The sequence below is a fragment of the Eriocheir sinensis genome, chromosome 8 (assembly GCF_024679095.1).
Source record: "Eriocheir sinensis breed Jianghai 21 chromosome 8, ASM2467909v1, whole genome shotgun sequence".
NCBI lineage: Eukaryota > Metazoa > Arthropoda > Malacostraca > Decapoda > Varunidae > Eriocheir > Eriocheir sinensis.
In genome coordinates, this window is record NC_066516.1 from 14,156,966 (window position 1) to 14,178,741 (window position 21,776).

Consider the following 21,776-nt stretch of genomic DNA (forward strand, 5'->3'; position numbering starts at 1 on the left):
TCTTATTTGAACCTTAAAATTCTCCTTGTTGCCCTTTTTTTTTAATCCCTGAATTGCATATTTATACCCAATTTTCAACACCTGTAAATCCATTCTTGTTGATATCCTGGTCCTTGGTGTTTCACTGGTGCATTAATGGCCTCATCCAAACTTAAAATCACCCAAATTACCCCTTTTTATCCATCCCTGAATTGCATCTACAGTTTTAAACATTCATAGCTCCCCACCTGTTGAAATCCTGCCTCGTGGTCTTTCACTATTGCTTCAACGGTCTGAAGTGGACTTTAAAATCACTCTAATTTCTCTTTTTCTCCTCCATGAATAGCATAATTATACCCAGTTATAAACATCCTGAGAGCCACCCTTGTTGAAATCCTGCCAAAATTCTCACCAAAAACCTTAATCACTTTATTTCCTTTTTTTGCCTTCCCTGACTAGCATAATTATACCCTTTCAAATATCCCTTCTGTTGATTTCCAGCCTTTTGCCCATCTAAACTTAAAATCACCTTAATATCCCTTTTTCCCATCCCTGACTAGCATATTTATCCCCAGTACCATATGTGTTGATGTCCTGGTTCTTGGTCTGTGGCTAACGCATTGACGGTCTTTTTCCAGGTCTGTGGTTCAGCTTCGGGGGCCACAAGAAGGGTCGGGGCTCCGGACGCACCCTGGGGCAAATCCAGCACCACCCAGTGTGAGGGGCGGGGCAGTGTGTGGCGGGGCGGGACTGAAGGGGCGACCAGCAACATGTCTGGCACCCCCTCGCCCACCCGGCCCATCTGTCCCTCTCTCTTTCCCTCTCGCCCTACGTGGCATGAGTGAGAGGTGTGTTTGAGAAGCCCACTCATCACGGCCTCGTCACTGTGCCCACTCAGCCAGTCGCCAGCGTTGTGGATCTGTTTCCCAGTCACTCAGTCAGCCAGTCATCTGCGTGCTCGTCAGCTTCCCTGCTTGTGTGTGTTGAGGGATTAAGGAAAAGGGAGTTGGAGGAAAAGTATCCATAGGTGTTTGTCTTTGCTGCATGCATAGAAAAAAGTATGAAGAAAACATAATGAAAGAAGAATGATGTTAAAAGAAATTTCGTCATGTTTCAGCTTGCTTAGACTGAAGGATATAGAGCAAAAATTTCAGGTTGCTTTTAAACCTGAAAATAAAAACATAAATCTAAAAGTAAGTCATTAATGTTTGCTTTTTGGCTTGCATAGAGAAAATAAAAAAAAGGAAATAGATGAACTGCTCGCACATTAACTCGTACTAAAAAAACGCATGAAAAGATAAAGCCAAACTAATGACATACAAAGAAGAAACGCAAGCAGCAGCAGCGGCAGCACAACCAGAACAACAGCGCTCGTCTCTGCCGGCGTCACTACTTAACCTTTCCGTGAACTCACTCACTCGTTCGCTCGTCCGTTACACTCACAAACGTAACAACAAGGCGCTTCAGGTGTGTCTATTTACGGGTCGCATTTGTACGGCTGAACCAACTAACTATACATGACATTCCACCTCACAAAGCAAGCAAGGTGTGTGTGTGTGGAGAGGAGAGTGGAAGGTTTTAGGATGGTCTGAATTACCGTAACTAACCAAAGGACATCCACTCCCACAAAGCAAGCAAGTCAAGTGTGTGTGGAGAGAAAGTGGAAGGTTTTAGGAAGGTCTGACATTGTACCCCACAGAGCAAGATGTACATGGAAGGTCTTAGTCTGAGAAGGTCTGCATTAATTTACTAAAGGACATTCCACCCTACAAATGAAGGTGTGTGTGGAGAAGACAATGATGGTGTGGAGGGATGGAAAGTGGAGGGCCAGCATCTAAGGAATCAACTAACTAGATGATATTCCACCTTACAAATGAGAATGTGTGTGGAGAGAAGGACAGTGGAAGGCCAGAGCAGCGTGGAAGAAGTTACCGTGTTTGAGCGGTGGTAGTGATGATCTTGGTGTGGTAGTGGTGGCGGTGAAACCCTCATTATATATACTCGGCATCATTATTTGAACCTTCTCTCGGACCCGTCTTTGTCTGTCCGTCTGCCTTGGAAGTGTGTGTTAATGGCATTCGTTCTCCTCTGTAACCAAAGCCAGTCGGTCCGTCACTTCGTCAGTCCCTTCAGAGGTGCATCCTTTTAGTTAAGTTTAGTCAGCGCCACAAGAAGGGTCATAAGCTTTGCCAACGAGAAACAGGACTTGAAAAAAAGGAGTCATTTTAAAATCTCGAACCTATACAAGCGACTTCAGTTTGAGTAGCCCAGCAGCATGTAGGAGAGTCGCATCTTGTCTCTTCGTAGCACTACATATATTGCTTTGACCAAGTAAATTCAGGGGTGTAGTGTAATTCTTTTTCCAGTAAGAGAGAGAGAGGTGTTGGCTGTGCAGTGAGTGGGTGAATGAGAACTGACTGAAGGATGAAGCAGGAGTCAGTCTAGTCAACCTACCTTTGGCTGTTGTTTGAAAATGTCGTGGAGTGTTATGAAAAAGGAGAGGCAGTAATGGTGATGACTGTGTTGCGTTAGTGATGGAGGTGGAGGAGAAGCAGTGATGGTGAAAGGTGGAGAAATCTTGCGATGGTGATGATGGAGGAGGAGGAGTGATGATAGTGAAAAGGAGTAATAATGAAAGGTGTAAACTAGTAATTGGACGGTTTAAGTTGTCGATAATGAAAGTAAAGTCGGTAAAGTAACCCCAACACACAGAAACAGTTACTGAGAATCGCTAAACGGGAGAGACAAAACAGAGCGGAAAAAGGTGGCAGAGTATCGGCGTGGAGCAAAGAGGAGGACAGAAATACGTACTCAGTCGTGCCTCAGCATCCTCCAAAGTGACCAACCACAATGTCCACTCGTAGCCTGGCCTGTGTTGTGTACTCCTCCGTTACGAACCATACTCTTCTTCGTCTTAACTTAACGGCTTCAGCTTTCACCTTTGTTGATATGGGGTTGCCTCTTTTTTGTGGGGAGTAGAGGGTTGTGGCGTGGGGTATAAGTCCAGATGGCGTTCCTGATGTCACATGGTGGTAAGGGGGCTTGAACTGTCTTGCCCTGGCTTGACACACTTACCCAGTTGACCACTCAGCCCTCCCTCCTCCTCCCCGGCACTCCCCATCCCTCATTCCTCCCGTCATAAATAACTACTAATAACTTGTGTCCCAAACCAAACCAAAGTGGCAGTGTTTTTTCGTGTGTTTTTCTTACCAAATTTTATACTGTGGTCTGTCATGTTTTTTCATTTATTTATTTCTTTATTATGCCTCTGCCAGAGTTACAGTGTTCTTGTTCCTTTTTAATCGTGACAGATGGTGGTCGTTAATTTCTCACTCTCGCACACATTTAAGATTTATATTCAAGGTTTATTCTGTTCAGGTTTATAATTATTTTTTGAGTTTTGGTGAATGCTACCTCTTGTTCCAGTGTCAGGTTTCTGTTAAGTTGTGTTTTTTATATATTACTGCAACTACTTAACCCGGTAGCAGCGACGGGCCAAATTTGTGGCTGTACCGTGTAGCAGCGATGGGCCAATTTTGTGCCATGATATAAACCCCAAAAAATAGATGATACATAATCTGATCACAAATGCTTTTATATATATTATGAAATGGTTTGTGTGAGGGGTGATTCTCTCATTTTTCTCGCTTGGAGGTACCATTAAGAAACATGATCCCCGCTGCTACCAGGCTAATACCATAATGCTGCTACTGTACCATTTATTCCAAGGTCTAAATTACTAATACTGTTCTGTAATGTTACGTACCTCACACACTCCTCCACACTTATGCTTTCTTTACCTTGATCAGTGACAGCAGTTGTATAAATTCCCTGATTAGTTTTGTCGATATACTACTTAATTTTCCACCGTTACCATTATCGTTGTGTAGCCTTGCCCTCATATCACACACACACGAAGTAGTACGATTATCATTATTATTATTCCCCCTGTATAAACCCACACCACCAGCCATATCCCGAGTGTCTTACGGCAGGCACAAAACCTATTTATCCAGGAAAAGCGAAGGTTTTATATCGATACGCTTAAAACTGTAGCTGTAAATGGGGACGTATCGGACCGTTTATTGCTAGTACATACGAGGTGTGTTTTTCTGGTTTATTGTCACCATTATTACCAAGTGTTTCTTATCCCCCCCACGTGGGTCTTCTTTACCATTTGTCTGTTGTGTGTGGAGGGGAGCCGTGTGTGTTGCAGGCCTGTGTCTTCGTGGGCAGTGCTAGCAAGTTCAGTGTGTAGTGTGTTTGTTTCATGGACGTGAGGATAAAGGCCTGTGTCGTGTGTGTGTGTGTGTGTGTGTGTGTGTGTGTGTTGTGGGACCTGTGTTGTAGTGGTCAGGGCCTGTGTGGTGTATTAAGGCCTGTTTCTGTTCCCCCTCCAGTCTGTTCTTGTGTGCTGGACCAGTTTGTTTTGCTCACCACAAATTTCTTTTTTTTTCTTCTGTGTTCTTTGTCTCACTCATTGATTGCAATATACAGACACGCACTGCAAAGTTTCCATTAAGATATGAAGCACAAAAACAGAGAGGATATGCCCTTGAAGTTAAAGTTAGTGGAAATAAAATTTTGATACTGAAACTGTGAAACTTAAACATGGAAGAGTTTCAGAATAGATACAAAAAACGTACGAGAAAAAAAATTCTGGTAACTCAAAACTCACAAAAAAAACAATTTTAGAACAATGAAAGTAAAAAGTAAACATATTTCCCCATTAAAAAGTCAATAATGAGAATCTATATACAATGAGAAAAAAGCAAGAAAAAACAAAACTCATTATCCCACAAGTTCCGTGCATCCCTCTCTAAACTTTTCTTCTCCCCCACCAGGCCAGAAACAGAGAATTGCTACTTCCAGAACTATAATGTGATCTTGAATTGGCCGGGCATGAACAGTGTACGAGTCAGTGGGTCGGATGGTTAGTGTAGGTCGCTCTGTTCTCATCATCTGTTTTACGTTCAGGTGACGAACGGAGAGCACACACACACACATGTACACACACAGACAGAGTTTGTTGGTTGGTGTTCTTTCAGTAGAAATATGTATACTCAATTATTTTGGTGTGGCGTACATGTTGGTGTGCTTGTGGATTGTGCATGAAAGTTTACGTCAGTGTGTGTGTGTCTGTGTATAAAGAAGATAGCACATATTTTCTTTGCTGGTGTAGATGTGTGTGCATGTGTGTGTGTGAGCCTTCCGGTCCTGGTGTGTGTTTGTGTGTGTTCAGTGTCAGTAGGAAGGAGAAGTGTTAGTAGGAGGGAGGGAGCGCCGACTCACCTTCCTCACTCCGTCGGTTGAATTAGTGGACCACTTGATATACGTTTCCTTTATCCAATTCTCGTTGTTGGTCGACACACATGCCTTGGCTGTCTGTATGCCGTGCGTCTGTCTGTGTGTTTGTTAGTCTGTGTGCATGTACGTTTGGCTGTTCTTATATGTCTGGGGACGTATTCCTCTCTCGTGCCTGTCTTTCATAAGGTTTATCTACGACTGGTAAAAGATTGTGTAAAGTACTACTATTGCTGTCTCTTCATGGTGATTTTTGATGATATGTTTTAGTGGTGTAATGGGATGATGAAATGCCTCAAAAATTACTTAAAAAATTACTTAAAACATCGAAGTATTGTTGTTTTTGCATTCAGGTGTATGAACGTGTGAATTTGTTTTTCCATTGACTGTGTAGATTAAATGAAATGAGTCAGAAATTTTGTTTTGATAGAAGTTACGTAGTGGGAAAAGTAATGACGAAATGCTTTGCAAATTACTCCAAACATCAACACTTTTGCATTAGTCTATAAAAGATTGAAACTGTTCACGCATCGATGTTTGTATAAAGATGATGGAAAGGAGTCTCGGAAATTTGGTATTGATAGAAGTTAGTGGAAAAAGTAGTGACGAAATGCTTTGAAAATTACTCCAAACATCGACATAGTTCTGCATTTGTCTATCTAAGATTGAAACCTTATGGATCGATGTCTACAGAGGTGATGGAAATGTGTCCCAGAAATTGTTTTAATAGACGATAGAAGTTTTGACCAGAAGTAATTAAAAATCAACGTAGTTTTGCATTCTTCAGCAAAAGATTCAAACTTTTTGTGTCTGTACAGAAAGAATATGAAATTAGTTGCAGAAATCTTGTTGCTTTCATAAATTTATATATAAACTGATGATTAGCTTTTTTGGTGTTATGTTGAGGTTGTTGATAATAATAGTAATTGTGATGTGATGTACTATATAGTTGGTTATATAGTGAATCTAGAATGGAAGGAGGGAAAGGGGTAAAACATGGGAAGCGAACATAAGAGGTAGGTGTGTGTGTGTGTGTGTGTGTGTGTGTGTGTGTGTGTGTGTGTGTGTGTGTGTGTATGTGTATGTGTGTGTTAGCATAGCAGCTGGACCAATGAAGTGATACTAAACGTTAATAAAAAAAACGCTGATAGGAATAAGGTTGGAAAGAGGTGAAGGTTGATAAGAAAGCTGTTGTTGTTGTTGTTTCTGCTTTTTATACAACCGTTTCCATTATTATTGTTGGTGTTCTTATTCTCGTCTCCAGAGATGCCTGTAAAACCTTTCCCAATTTTTACTTTTTATTATTACTTAACCTTGCATATTATCTTCCTCTCTTGAGTGGAAGGAAGTGGAAGAATTACCTGCCCAAAGAGAGAGAGAACCTTTTATGAACCAGACCTGAAAAGTGATTTTTAAACCTGTAAATATTATACGTATAAGGTTTATATTCCAATTATTATTATTATTATTATTATTAATAATTATTGTTCTTATTATGTACAGTGATGTGAATATATGTATTCATTGTATATTTGTACATACAAAAATTTTCCTATGTGGTCATCCTTGTGTTATTAAGCCACCTAATATAAGACTGTCCAAGCCCTTAAAGCAGTGAGGAGGAAAGAGAAGGAGAAAAAGTTGAGGGAGGAGGAGGAGAAAGAAAAGGAAAAAACTATGGGAGAAGGAGGAAGAGGAGAAGCTAAACAGTGAAGAATAAAAAAAAAAAGTGGAGAAACAGAAAGAAGTTATGGAGGAGGAGGTGGAAAGAAGTTATGGAGGAGGAGGAGGTGGAGGAAGAAAAAAAGTTGGAGGAGGAAGATGAGTAGAAGAAAAAGCTAAAGGAGGAGAAAGAGGAAGAGAAAAAGCTGAAGAAGGAGGAAGAGGAAGAGAAGCTAAACAGTGAAGAAAAAGGAGGAGGAGGGAAAGGAGAGAAAGAAGTTACAGAGGAGGAGGAGGAAGAGAAAAAGCTAAAGTAGGAAGATTAGTAGAAAAAGCTGAAAAAGGAGAAAAAAAGCTGAAGGAGGAGGAAGAGAAAGAAGCTAAAAGCGTGGTGAGAGAATAGAAGGATAAGAAATATTTGTTTATACTTTTTTCTACTAAGATATCTACTGGTAATTTTTTTTATACGTCCTTACAAAGCTTTTTTAATTTAAGGCTTTCACTAAGTTTGGATAAAGAAAAACAAAACTGCTGTTAAAAAAGATAGGGTTCAGTAAAGCTTCTGTTATATTAAATTTTATAAAACTGAAGATTAATGGACAATATAATATAACTAAATTCCTAAGAACAAAAAAAATATTACCACTCAAAATTGTTGTTAGTGTAGCGTTCTCTTTCTATTGTCTGGTGTTTATGGGTGTCGCTACATCCCTTTTTGACGACCACTATGGTTGTGATGGTATGTGGTAGCCTTCTATATACCCGAGCGCTGGTCCCGGATGGTAAGGCCTCAGGACAAGTAAACACTCGTTCCGAGGTATGTGACCAGAAGGGCGTTACTTGTTGTGGGATTAATTATGGAAGGTGGGAGGATTTCCGTGTGAACCACTTGTGAGACAATATTAAGAAACTGGATGGTGATAATGCACTATGGGGGGGCGTGTGTAAGGGTTCAGTAATCTCAAATGAGCGGGAAAACAGGCTCCAAATGATGACACAGTAAGGTTTTATATTAATATGTATTTGGTTTCATTTTTAAAAGGTTAGCGGAGTACTAAAACAAACCACGAATGAATGACAGGCTGTATGCCTCTAATCTAACTAGCTACCTGCACAAGGGAGATTCGGGGGGGGAATACTCATAATGCTTAGCTCTGGTTGCTGGAGGAGGAGAGGCAGGAGCTGGCCTGAGCGTCGGGCTCGGCAGGGGACGTCCACGATGTGATGGGCGGTCCTGGTGTGGAGAGGCGGGCGCCGGTCGTGATGTAGGGGGCAGCTTGGGGCAGTGTTATTACGGCCACCAGGGCAGCCGATGGGCAGGTAACACCGCCGTACAAGTTCGCATCCTGTAGACTGTCTCACACAGCAGGCCGTGGGTGGTTTTCGGGTGGGGTGGGGGGGTGGGGGGCTGAGTGGAGAGATTGACACCTCTCACTCAACTCCACTTTCAAGTCTCTTCTCCCGGCCCTTGTTCGGCCTGACCAACCCGCTTCTCTGTCTGCTCTCTGTGGTATCTCGCTGCCTTTTCTCGCTCATTCGCTCGCCGTGTTATCTTCTCATAACCTTTTACGCACTTAATTCCTTAGCCACCCATTCACTCTCATTCACGCTCCCACTCACTCAGCCTGTCACTCCCTGACTTAGTCTCACTCAGCCTGTCACTCCCTGACTTACAGTCTCTCGTTCATTCACGCACTCGCTTACACTTACGGTTACTCACTGACTTGCATACCCTCTCTCACTCACATTCGGACCGTTACACGGCTCCCTCCTTCCTGAGATTGAAATCCCTTGCTCAGTCTTGAACCCCTGGGTAACATGTCCAAGAACAATCACATTACTACTCACTCCATATAAAACATTTACTTACATTATATAAAACATCCAACTAAACATTAAAAAATACATTACTAGATTATTTACAAGGGTCACAAAAAAAAGGTTTTCAATCGCGGCCAACCATATAGTACAACATTATTCCATGATATAGGCAAGAGTGCCTTTGGGTCTCATCAGGACCCGGCATCCTGGTATGGTGTCAGGTGTGTACCTCCCACCTCCTTGCATCCGGAGTTGCGTGGTAGGGCCTTTCCAGCCCCTTCTCCACACCTCCTGCAGGGAGCCCAGGTCGTCCCAGATATTCCTGGTGGGGTTGACGAGGTTCTTCTGGGTCCCCATGCTTCCTCGGGTTTCGCTGACCCTGGATGCGGGATTGATTTCCCAGTGCCGCTCTGCACTGCAACAAAGAGGGTTCATTACGGTCCTGCACCGCACAACTGTCCCAGGAGCCTACCTAAACTTCCTCTATTAGCCTTCGGGGCGGCCTTCTTTCCCTCGTGGGACGTTGTTCAACTTCGTCCTCATCACTGTCGTCCACCGGTGGTACGAGTACTTCCTCCTGTTCGATGAGGATTTGTTCTTTCCCTACGTGTGGTTTGATTTTCTCTGCCGCACGTTGTATTTGTGTTCCATTGAAAACATTCTCTAGCACATATGCACTTGATCCCTAAGTATTACTTTAACTTTGTACGGACCTAACCACTTCACTCCCAACCTCCGCTGTACCGAGGACTCGCCTTGTTCCTTTTTCACCCAGACCAAACTGTCAAGTTCTACCCTATGATTAGTTCTCCCTCGATTAGCCTTGTTTCGCCACTTTTGTGCTCTCCCTATTAGTTTCTTTAACCACCTCATGCGCGATTTTTATGACTGAGTCATCATCGTCTTGTGGTAAGGGCGCACTTACACTTCGTGGCGTAACGAGAGAACATTAGGTAGAACGGTTGCTCCCCGGTAGTTTCGTGCACTGCCGCGTTTAAGACAGTCTGGCACTGTCCGAGACATTTTGGCCACCGGTGTGCGTGTCCTCGGCACAACGTAGCTAGGACTGATTTCATTGTTCTGTGCATCAGTTCTGAGAGTTGCCTTGGGGATGGTAAGGAGTGCTGAACACCAACTGGGTGCCCATTCTGGTACAGAGGTCTTTGACAATAGTTGCGTGGAACTCGCGCGGATTGTCCGTTATGAACACTTTCGGTGCCCCAAAATCTCCCATGTACGTTTGTAAACCCTTCACTACCTCCTCCGCTAACCTTGATCTCATCTTTATAAATTTTACATATCTAGAGTAGTGATCTATAAGCGTCAGGACATATCTATGTCCGCTGTTGCTCGTGTGCAGATCTGTCATGTCCATACTAATTCTCTCAAGGGGTTTATTACATGGTGGAAGCTCTTGCCATTGCATTTGAAGGCCCCTAGCAGTTTTGAGTTGCTGACAAGTTATACATTCTTTAATAGGTTCTCTCATATCTGCTCTCAAGTTGGGCCAGTAAAAATGGTCTTCTGCCTTGAGGGCAGATTTGAGAAAACCTAAATGACCCGACTCTTGTGCAAAACCTAGAGCCTGCCGCCTTAATTCATTTGGTATTACCAGGGTGTACAATATGGTGTTGTCTTTCTTCCTGCGGGTGGAGTATAATATTTCATCCTCTGTTAAATTGTGCGAGGGTTGCCCTAGGGTATTTTGAGCGTGGGATACATCCTCCCTCTAAATACTGTCTCATCTCCCTCCACCTTGGTTCCTACATTTGCAGCTGGCTAAACTTTGTTTTCCCCAGAAATAACTCACTTTGGCCGCCCCAAGGTCTCATGGGTCTTTCACCCTCCACCGATTCATGCGGGGTGATTTAGTTTTTTGCCTAAAGATGGAGACTAGCGGTTGGTGATCTGTCAGCACAAATACTTTCGTGCCCCACAGGAAATGGTGAAACTGGCGACATGCCAATACTATAGTTAAAGCTTCCCTGTCGGTGGTGGAATCTCATTTCTGCCGGACGAAGCTTTTTCGAGAAATACCCGATGACTCTGGGCAGATTATTATAATTCCTCTGCATTAACACAGCACCCACATGAGTGAGGCTGGCATCGGTTTCTAAGATTAAATTTTTTGTCATATCTGCTCGTCCTAGAATGGGGGCAGCTATTAATTTCCCCTCGAGTGTCTCGAACGCTTGCTGACGATCTGGCGACCATGAAAATTGTACTCGCTTCTGGGTTAAGTTAGTTAAGGGGGCGGCTAGTTTAGAGAAGTTCTCCGTGTCGTCGGTAGAACGAACACTTTCCTAGAAACCGGCGGGTTTCTTTAACGGTTGTTGAGGCTTTCATTTTCTCAATTGCTTCGATGTTTTTAGGGTCTGGTCGATATCCTTCCAGAGAGACTACATGCCCTAAGAATTTGACTTCCTTTTGCCCAATGTTACATTTTGATAGGTTTAACTTGATTCCTACCCCTCCCATGTGCTCGAAGGTCTTATGGAGTCTACCGAGAAGGGCATTAAAGTCGGGTGCACTTATGATCAAGTCATCTAAGCAAGTCTTTATCCATTCCGCCTTTAAGAGGGGTGCAAGGGCGGTTTGTAACAGTCTACTAAAAATAGCTGGGGAACAAGACAAGCCAAAGGGTAACTTTTTAAATCTGTATAGATTAATCCCCTCAGTAAATGTGGTTAAATCCCGGCTTGGTTCATCTAAAAGCACTATATAGTATGCATCTTTCATATCTAAGGTGGCATAGTATTGCTGTCCCGACACTACTAGTGCCTCTAGTTTGGGAAGAGTGTGTATGTCCACTGCTAACTGGGTGTTAACCTTGCGGTAATCTAGGCACATTCTTTTCTCGCCGGACGGTTTACTGACCAGAACTATTGGTGACAACTAGGCGGCGATAGATGGTTCTATTAGGTCTCTGCGCTAGGTCCTCTATAATCTCTGCTATTAGCTCCTTTGCTTTTTCTGGGTATCTATAAATGGGGGCCCTGCATGGTACGAGATTTTCGACATTAAGTGGGCTGGGGACGCTGTTATCAAGCCCAACTCATTTTTGTCTACCATAAATACCAACTCGTGGTGCCGTATTATTTGGAATAATTTCTGTTCTTTATCTAAGTGAGTAATCTCTTTCGCTTAATATGGTGTTTAATTTGTCTCCTCTGGACATTTCCCCTGGGACCGCGTCATTTTCGGGCCCCATTGACTCACTGATCGTGGTTTTTAAGCATTTTGCCTCCGGAAACTCTTCAGGGTTACTGTTTATTATTTCATAACGTGCCAGGAATACCCTTTGATGTAGTGTTAAGTCTAATTTACTATTATTGATCATTGGGAGGAAGATAGTTTTTTCCTCTGTTACCTCCGTAATGTGAGGCAACCCTCCTTGCACGTTCTTATGTTCCGGGTCAACCACCAAGGTAGTACCAGGTGCTTCATCCACTTTGATTTCCCTCATAGCGGCACTGAAAGGTGGTAATTTTAATTTTGCTCTTAGTCTCATGAAAGCTTTGGCCGGGGAAGATTTGTTGGTGGCAATGGATTGGATCTTTATGTGCGTCACCTTCCCGTAGCGATGTTCATGATATTTAAGTGGGTAAGTGACATTATTCCAGATAATCATCTTGTTTAGGGTCAAGGGTTAGGGTTACTCTTCCCAGGGCATTCATGCCCAACAACAAGGCTGGTTCTGAGTAATTATCGGGTACGATGCTAGGGGTACCTCTAAAGGTTGGTTGTCACCGCCTATGATGGAGGTAGTGGTTTGCCCTAGGATTCTGAGTTTCTTCCCTGTGATACCCTGTAAATGCGGGATGGTTTTGCGGGATGGTTTTTCCTGTAACTACCTCAAGATGGAGTTGTTGCACCACACTTTGATTAGCGACATTTCGCTACCAGTGTCGAGCAGGGCCTCTAGCATATGGCTTTTGATGTGGACTGTGATTGGGGACCTAGCTTGCGCCAGTCACCGTGTCTGAAAATTCTTCCTCCCTGGACAACCAGGGTACCCTCTTCGGCAGTTCATCCTCAAACAATCAAAACACGAACCGGGAAGCAGAGTCTTAAAACATGACCACGTAGTGTTGTGGACCTACAATACGGGCAGTTCACGTATGTCCTTCTCTCTCGAGGTTGTTTCTTTTGGCTTTTCCCACCGCTCTAGTCTGCGCTCGGTTCGATCGAGATAGGAGGCTAAGGCGGTAGGTTCGGCCAAGGATTCAGCCTGCGGGGATGTTACTGGTGATACTCCAGTGCCTGATGCACTAGCTGAAGGACCATCGTCCTTCACCATAAAGACATTGTCCTTTTTTCTTGACAGGGCTACTAGTCGCTCTTCTAGTTTTTCCAGGAAGGTGTCAAGGGGCACGTTATTGTCTGTATATAATTCTAGCCTTTCCCTGCTGTCCCGAGACATTCCTTTTAGCAGCTTTGACTTAATTACTTTTTCTCTTTGGTATTTATCCTGAGTTTGATGTTACCTCCAGGAGGGCGAATTTACATTTAAGTTGGGTGACAAATTCAGTCGCATCGTCCTCGTATGAATATTTTAGATCATTTAAGGCATCGAATACCTTTCCTTTACTTTGATCCGTTAGTTCTTTGATCAGTGATTTCTTGAATTCTTCCCAGTCCACAACCGGGCCATGCTTCAAAGTGCTTTGGATATAAACTGCTAATTCCGCGTCTACCCGACTCAAAGCTATTCTTTTTCGATCTTCCCCCCCGTGGGGTGCACTATTCGATTTGGGAAAGAAATACCTCTAGTCTACCTCCTCCATCTACTCCCTTCAAGTGTCTTCTTTCAAGGATGTCTATGTCCCTTGGTTTGAATAGTGGTTTAGTGACCGTGTCTTCTTGGCCTCTACGTAATCGGTCCACTAATTCTAACATTGATGTTTTGAGAAAATCTAACTCTTCCACGAGTTCTTCCATCTTCACGGTATCACCCGCTTGTGGCTCTTTCTTTGACGGTGTTTGTGCCCTAGGGTCTTCCTGGTCAGTGTCAGCACGCTGTTGGTCTGGGCAGTGTTCACTTTCCCATGGACCCAGCAAGTCAGCTATCTCTTCCTTTACAGTTTTCTCCATTGTGTCAAAGTTTCCTAAGTTCCCTCAGTATCAATATTTACAGTTTACTCTACTAAAGAGTAGAGAACAATCAAAGCAAACCAATAACATAAAACCCATAAACTCAAACTAAACCACCTTCGAACACATGAGCAAGGGAGGTTAAGCACTTTTTTGCTAGTGATAATTACCGCGCCATTGCAGACTACCACTTTCCATTACTCTGCGAGAGACTCTTAATACGCGCACGCTCCTTCCACCTCCTCCCTTTCCTCCTCATATACTGCCTGAATGCAGTCATCCTCAAAGAAATTCCCGGCTTTGGCTCCTGGTGCACGAAAAATATCTATTCGGATTTCTTGTTCCTCAACCTCTAACTCCCTCGGAATATGGCTATGCCCCACAAGTGCCATTCTGAACATGTCCTCTGGTGTTATGGACACTGGGAAAAAAAAGAAAAAAAAAAGATTTTACCCAGAATTAAGACTGCAAAGCAATAGGGCGAGCAACAATCAATTATTCACAGGGAAAACAATATTAACTTTCTAGCAAACTCCGCCTTAATAGGGGGGGGAGGGGGGGGAGAATGGTTCACAGGGAAATCCCACCGCAAAAGCCACCATATGTAGCGTTCTTTCTATTGTCTGGTGTTTGGGTGTCGCTACATCCCTTTTTGACGACCACTATGGTTGTGATATGTGGTAGCTTGGTAGTCTTCTATATTCCCGAGCGCTGGTCGCGGATAGTAAGGCCTCAGGACAAGTGAACACTCGTTCCGAGGTTTGTGACCAGAAGGGCGTTACTTGTTGTGAGATTAATTATGGAAGGATTTCAGTGTGAACCACTTGTGAGAATATTAAGAAACTGGATGGTGATAATGCACTATGGGGGGGCGTGTGTAAGGGTTCAGTAATCTCAAATGAGCGGGAAAACAGGCTCCAAATGACACAGTAAGGCTTTATATTAATACGCATTTGGTTTAATTTTTAAAAGGTTAGCGGACTGCTAAAACAAACCACGAATGAATGACAGGCTGTATGCCTCTAATCTAACTAGCTACCTGCACAAGGGAGATTCGGGGGGAATACTCATAATGCTTAACTCTGGTTGCTGGAGGAGGAGAGGCAGGAGCTGGCGTGAGTGTCTGGCTCGGCAGGAGACGTCCACGATGTGATGGGCGGTCCTGGTGTCGAGAGGCGGGCGCCGGTCGTGATGTAGGGGGCAGCTTGGGGCAGTGTTATGACGGCCACCAGGGCAGCCGATGGGCAGGTTACACCGCCGTACAAGTTCGCATCCTGTAGACCATATCACACAGCAAGCCGTGGGTAGTTTTTGGGGGGTGGGGGGCTGAGTGGAGAGATGGACACCTCTCACTCAACTTCGCTTTCACGTCTCTTCTCCCGGCTCTTGTTCGGCCTGACCAGCCCGCTTCTCTGTCTGCTCTCTGTGGTATCTCGCTGCCCTCTCTCGCGTATCCCAAGTTTCTCTCGCTGCCTTCCGGCTGTAGTGGTGCTCGTCTCCTCACTGGCCCGTTGGTCTCCTTGCCCTCGCCTTCTCGCCTTTGCTCCTCGCTAAGCTCCTCCCCCTTCTTCACGTGACTCCCTCTCGGCATTACAATCAAACCCTACCTACCTAACTAACTAGTTATTGGTTTCTTGGGGGGTTCGAGGCTTTGAGATGAGGGATTTCAGTAAATCTTGTTCATATATTCGCTCATTCGCTCGCCGTGTTATCTTCTCATAACCTTTTACGCACTTACATTCCTTAGCCACCCATTCACTCCCTCACTCATTCACTCTTTCACTCATTACGCTCCCACTCGCTCACACTTACTCACCCTGTCACTCACTGACTTACTCACATTCTCTCGTTCATTCACGCACTCGCTTACACTCACTGACTTTCATACCCTCTCTCTCACTCACATTCGGACCGTCACATTAGTATTATTATTTCCATTGTGTGTGCCTTTTCTCTCTCTCTCTCTCTCTCTCTCTCTCTCTCTCTCTCTCTCTCTCTCTCTCTCTCTCTCTCTCTCTCTCTCTCTCTCTCAATAACAGGAAATAACATTATCGGTGACGTCATTCGGATATGTTTTTAGGAAGAAGAGGAACGTGGAACAGGAAGGGGGGAGATGGGGGGTGCGGGGGACGAGGGGGGAGGGAAGAGGGAGGGGAGGGGGATGGTTAGGGGGTAAGGAAAAGCCTACTACTCCTCCTCCTCCTTCTTATAATCCTTTGTTTTGTTTTTCTCGTTTTTCTTCTTCTCTTTCATCACCATTATCATTATTATTATCATCATCTTCAAACCAACAACATATAATCTACTGCAATATAAAGTACAAAGGCCTTTCCTAACGTCCTCCACCTGTCTGATATTAATGTATAGTACTCCATCCTGCTCCGGTAAATGCTCTAATCCCACTTCTACTGTTAAACATCTGGTTCTCTCTCTGCCCTGGACTTCTACGGTATAGTTTCTGGGTTGCCACTGTTACTTAGGTTGTTCATCTGTTATTATTTTGTTCTACGTATGATATCACCTGCCCAAGTCCATTTCTTATTCTTAATCTATAATAATCATCATTGAAATATCTTTGACCTTTCTCTGATCTTTAATCCATATAGTCCTGTCTCATACTTCCTGTCTCTTCATGTTATACCCAGCTTATTTTTTTCTCCATTCCTCTTGGTGGGCTTCTTAGCTTTATCTCAGAACGGTATGTTAGGACCGGCAGGACAGGCTGTTTATGCGCGTTTTTCTTCAGGAAGAGTGACGGGATGCCATTCACGGGATTACTAGTTCACCAAAAGCCCTCGATCTCATTCCTTCTCTTTTTCTGATTTCATTTTCGTAGTTTGGGTTTTTCTCTCTCTCTCTCTCTCTCTCTCTCTCTCTCTCTCTCTCTCTATCTCTCTCTAACTCAATATGTAATCTGTTCTCTCTCTCTCTCTCTCTCTCTCTCTCTCTCTCTCTTCTCTCTCTCTCTCTCTCTCTCTCTCTCTCTCTCTCTCTCTCTCTCTCTCTCTATCATATTCATCCTTAAATATAACTCAATATACGTAATCTGTTCTCTCTCTCTCTCTCTCTCTCTCTCTCTCTCTCTCTCTCTCTCTCTCTCTCTCTCTCTCTCTCTCTCTCTCTCTCTCTCTCTCTCTCTCTCTCATATAAATCTCTCTCTCTCTCTCTCTCTCTCTCTCTCTCTCTCTCTCTCTCTCTCTCTCTCTCTCTCTCTCTCTCTCTCTCTCTCTCTCTCTCTCTCTCTCTCTCTCTCATATTCATCCTTAAATATAACTCAATATACGTAATCTGTTCTCTCTCTCTCTCTCTCTCTCTCTCTCTCTCTCTCTCTCTCTCTCTCTCTCTCTCTCTCTCTCTCTCTCAAACTCAGACTCAAAACCACATTGTCGGGAACTAATATACAACGCTATTCGCGGGTTATCAGCGGCCATAAAATACTCCGGGCCGAAGCATGTAACGGGTCGCTGGGGGAGGCTCACCTGACGGGACTCCGCTCGCCCGCCCACACGCCTACACTACATGCCTTAGATAAGAGCTGAATGTAGACTCCCCGGCGCATGTATGTTGTTTAGGGACATTTGGAAGTAAAGTACGACGATTAGATTCAAGGTACGACGCTGGGAGGAAAATGTACAATGCTTACAGTTATAATTAGGACCAATGCACACACCATGACACACACTCGCATATATAAGGAAAGGAAGAATTGAATGCAGGTTGTCAGTTATTTGTTGTATTTCAAGAATGGATCGAAGCTCTGGAGAATACATTACGAAGATGAAGTTTAATTAACATTAGGTCACTGAGGGGATAATGAACTATAATTATAAGATCACCTTACTTCAGAAACTCACACTCATGCATGTAAGGAAAAACTAAATGCAGGTTGCCAGTCTTTTGTTAAGGAAGCTCTGAGATATGCAGTAAGAAACAATTTAGGAGGAATGGATGTAAAAGGGAGAATCTGCACCTGGATTTTTTTATTTTTTTTTTTATAGCTTGAGCATCAAATAACGGCCGGACAGCCAGACTCGTTAATCACTGCACGACGGAAAAGCCACGTGTAACCTACAGTACGAAGGTAAAATTTAACGTGCGAGACTATAGACAGCTGAAGAAAAGACTCAGTGAAATCCAACGATGCTTACTGAGAAGAGCTTAAAGTCGTATTGCCATTAAGTGAAGGCTTCCAAAGGACATTGAGGCGACGCGCGACGATTTACGACACTGAGACCAAAGTTGCCAGATTGTCTTACTCAGCCTCTTATATTTACCGACTTCCGACCCCAAAACTGTCTCGTGGACCCCAATAAGGAGATTCACTTAAAATTATCGTTAAAACAGTTAATTCCTGATGTTTCTTGGCAATAGTTAGGCGTCAGGAACCGGTAAATACTATGCTCTGAGTACGACAATCTGGCAACGGTGACTGAGACAACGTTTACAATGCTCTTTGATGGCCAACAATGCCTAATAGGGGGAACTAAATGCACTTCGACAAATTAATGCTGTTTAATTAAGGATATTCGGAAGCAGGAGGCAATAGACTGGCGGATAGATATCTTAATAGGCCACATCTTGCAAAATACAGTACGAATATATGAAGTTAACGAAGCAGTATTTAAAGATTCGAAAATATAGCTTACAGACAGAGGAGACCTAAATGCACTTCTACAACATATAATGCGGTAATTTAATGCAGAAAAAGATAGTGAGGTAAAAAAAAAGATAGTTTAATAAAATTTACTGTAAAATTTAATGCTTTACGTCAAAAAAATAATGTAGAACGTCATATCCGGTGATGATAATGCATACAGCGACCTCCGACATAACGTGCGACAATATAACTAACGTGTACGACGCCCGTGGTGGTGGTAGGGGGGGGGATAGTTAATGGAGGGCATGATAATAGGGGTGTAGATTATCTTACATTATTATCATTAACGTGTCGAGTGCGATAATTAAGGTAATTTTGTTTTCATATTTTATCACCCAGAAAAATGATGAGGTAGAGAGTGGCAGGAAGGGGAGAGGAGGAAGAGAAGGAGGAGGAGGAGGAGGGAAAAAGGAGGTTGGTGCTGTGACTCAAGGATGTAAATGAGGAGAAGGGGAGGAGGAAGAGGAGGAGGAAGAAGAGGAGGAGGAGGAGGAGGAGGAGGAGGAGAGAAAAGGGAGGTTGGTGCTGTGACTCAAGGATATAAATGAGGAGAAGGAGAAGAGGAAGAGGAGGAGGAAGAAGAGGAGGAGGAGGAGGAGGAGGAGAGAAAAGGGAGGTGGTGCTGTGACTCAAGGATATAAATGAGGAGAAGGAGAAGAGGAAGAGGAGGAGGAAGAAGAGGAGGAGGAGGAGGATATTACAATGACTGCTCCTCTTTGTCCATTCCTCTTCCGCTAGTAAAGGAGGAGGAGGAGGAGGAGGAAGGGGAGGAAAAAAAGGAAGAAAAAGAGGAGGAAAAGGAAGAGTAGAAGAAGAAATAGGAGAGCAACCATTCCAAACAAACCACAATTCCTTCTTTATCAGCTTTTCTAAATAACAATAACAAGAAAAACAGTAAATAAACAAATAAAATAAAATATATAGGTAATAAAATAAATAAAAAATAACTCCCCAACAAGCCTCTCCTAATTAATAAACACACACACACACACACACACACACACACACACACACACACACACACACACACACACACACACACACACACACACACACCTGTCACACACCTGCCTGCACACCTGTTTCCGCCCACCAGGTGTCTCGTCAGTCCGTCACTAGTAGTAGAAGTAGCAGTAGTACTGCAGTAGTAGTAGTAGTAGTAGTAGTAGTAGTAGTAGTAGTAGTAGTAGTAGTAGTACCTAGTAGTAGTAGAAGTATTTTTATTATTATTATTATTATTATTATTATTATTATTATTATTATTATTATTATTATTATTATTATTATTATTATTAGTAGTAGTAGTAGTAGTAGTAGTAGTAGTAAAAGGAAGAAAGTGTATGAAGGGAAGGGAAGGGGAGGAGAAAGGAAGGTAAGAGGAAGGAAGCAAGGAAGGAAGGAAGGAAGGAAGGAAGGAGAAAGTAGGGCAGGGTAGAACCGTACGAGGATATGATAAGGAAGGGGAGGGGAGGGCGTGGAAGGATATGGGAGGAGAAGGAGAGTATGGGCAGGTTAGGAGAGGACATAATGGGATACTCAAATGGGAAGGGAGGGAAAGGGGAAGGACAACTAGGGCATAGAAGGGGAGAGAGAGGAAGGGAAAGATCGGGGTGATAAAGAAAGGGTATGGGAGGAGAGGGGAAGGAATGGTAAGAGTAGGAAAGGGGAGAGGAGGTCAGGAGGGCATGGTTTAGCATATGACGTAAGGGGAGGGGAAAGGGGGAAAGATTAGAGAGAGAAAAGGAATAAGGAAGAAAGGGATGGTGAAATAAGGAGGAGAAAAACAGGGAAAGGAATGGAAGGGGAAGGGAAGGGAAAAGACCGTGAAGGGAGGGGAGAGAAAAGGAATAAGGAAGAAAGGGATGGTGAAATAGGGAGGAGAAGAACAGGGAAAGGAATGGAAGGGGAAGGGAAGGGAAAAGATCGTAAAGGGAGGGGAGAGGAAGGGAAAGGAACGACAGGAGATAGAGAAATGGTATAACGAAGAGAGGGATAGTAGAATAGGGAAGAGAAGAATGGGGAGATGATGAGTAGGGGAGGATATGGAAGGGGAAAGGAAGGGAAACGAAAGGGTAATGAACGGGAAGGGAGGGGAAGAAAGAAAAGGAAATATAGGAGAGGAAAGAACGGTATAGGGAAGGAAGAGATGATAAAATGAGGAAGAAAAGAATGGGGAGACAATTTTAGAGGAGGGAAGGACATGGAAGGGATGGGAGAGTAGGGGAAGGGAAGGGTTAAGAAAGGGGAAGGAAGGGGAAAGAGAAGAAAACATAGGAGATAGAGAAATGGCGTAGCGAAGCGAGGGAGTGTACAATAAGAAAAGATAGAGAGATGCGGGGTAGAAAAAGAGGAAGGGAAGGTAAGATAGGGTAAGGTAAGGTAAGGTAAAGTAAGGTGAGGCAAGGTAAGGTAAGGTAAGATAAGGTAAAGTAAGTTAAAGTAAGACAGCGTAAGGTAAGGTAAAGTAAGGTAAGGTAAGGCAAGGTAAGGTAACGTAGAGTAAGGTAAGGCAAGGCAAGATAATACATAGGAATACATAGGAAGAACAGACACCAGAAGACCTATCGGTCTATGGCGAGGGTGTCTGTTTACTACCGCTACTACTAGTAATCTACGTGTGGTAGGACAGGACAGAAAAGATGAGGTAGGACAGGACAGAAAAGATGAAAGGACAGGACAGAAAAGGTGGAGTGCGTGGCAGGCTTCGACGGTGAGGTACAGGTGGGGAGAAGGATAGACAGCAGGAGTGTACAGTGTATGACGCGTAAAGTAAGGTAAAGTAAAACGGAGTAAGGTAAGGTAAGGTAAGGTAAGGTAAGGTAGGGTAAGGTAAGGTAAGGTAAGGTAAGGTAAGGTAGGGCAAGGTAGGGAAAGGTAATGTAAGGTAATGTAAGGTAGGGCAAAAAAAAGGAAGGTAAAGCAAGGTAGGGTAAGGTAAGATATGGTGGGGTAAGACAAGGTAGGGAAAGGTAAAGTAAGGCAATGTAAGGTAAGGCAAAAAAAAGAAGGTAGGGTAAGGTAAGATATGATGGGGTAAGGTAAGGTAAAATAAGGTAAGGTAGGGCAAGGTAGGGAAGTTCCGCACCATACAACGTAAGGTAAGGTAAGGTAAGATAGGGTAAGGTAAGGTAAGATAAGGTAGGGAAAGGTAAAGTAAGGTAATGTAAGGTAATGCAAGGTAGGGTAAAGTAAGATATGGTAGGATAAGGTAAGGTAAAATAAGGTAAGGCAGGGCAAGGTAGGGAAGGGCCGCACCATA

The 21,776-nt window shown here is 43.6% G+C and overlaps 1 protein-coding gene and 1 long non-coding RNA gene across 14 annotated transcripts in view; one reads left to right on the forward strand and one right to left on the reverse strand.

Annotated features, from left to right (window-relative positions):
• LOC126995572 (rho guanine nucleotide exchange factor 4-like) overlaps positions 1 to 6,846 on the forward strand; it is a 232,256-nt gene extending 225,410 nt beyond the window's left edge. For all 13 annotated transcript variants that reach the window (XM_050855228.1, XM_050855235.1, XM_050855233.1 and 10 more), the window contains one exon: positions 618 to 6,846. In XM_050855228.1, the coding sequence (XP_050711185.1) occupies positions 618 to 824 (207 nt within the window). In that variant the 3' untranslated portion in view covers positions 825 to 6,846. The remainder of the gene's footprint in view (positions 1 to 617) is intronic.
• A 1,099-nt stretch (positions 6,847 to 7,945) lies between these two features.
• On the reverse strand, positions 7,946 to 15,115 carry LOC126995575 (uncharacterized). The gene is made up of 2 exons (XR_007750425.1): positions 14,900 to 15,115; positions 7,946 to 8,054 (listed from the first exon to the last, which is right to left on the reverse strand). It is a non-coding gene; the product is annotated as an uncharacterized LOC126995575 (long non-coding RNA).
• Positions 15,116 to 21,776: the final 6,661 nt, after the last annotated feature.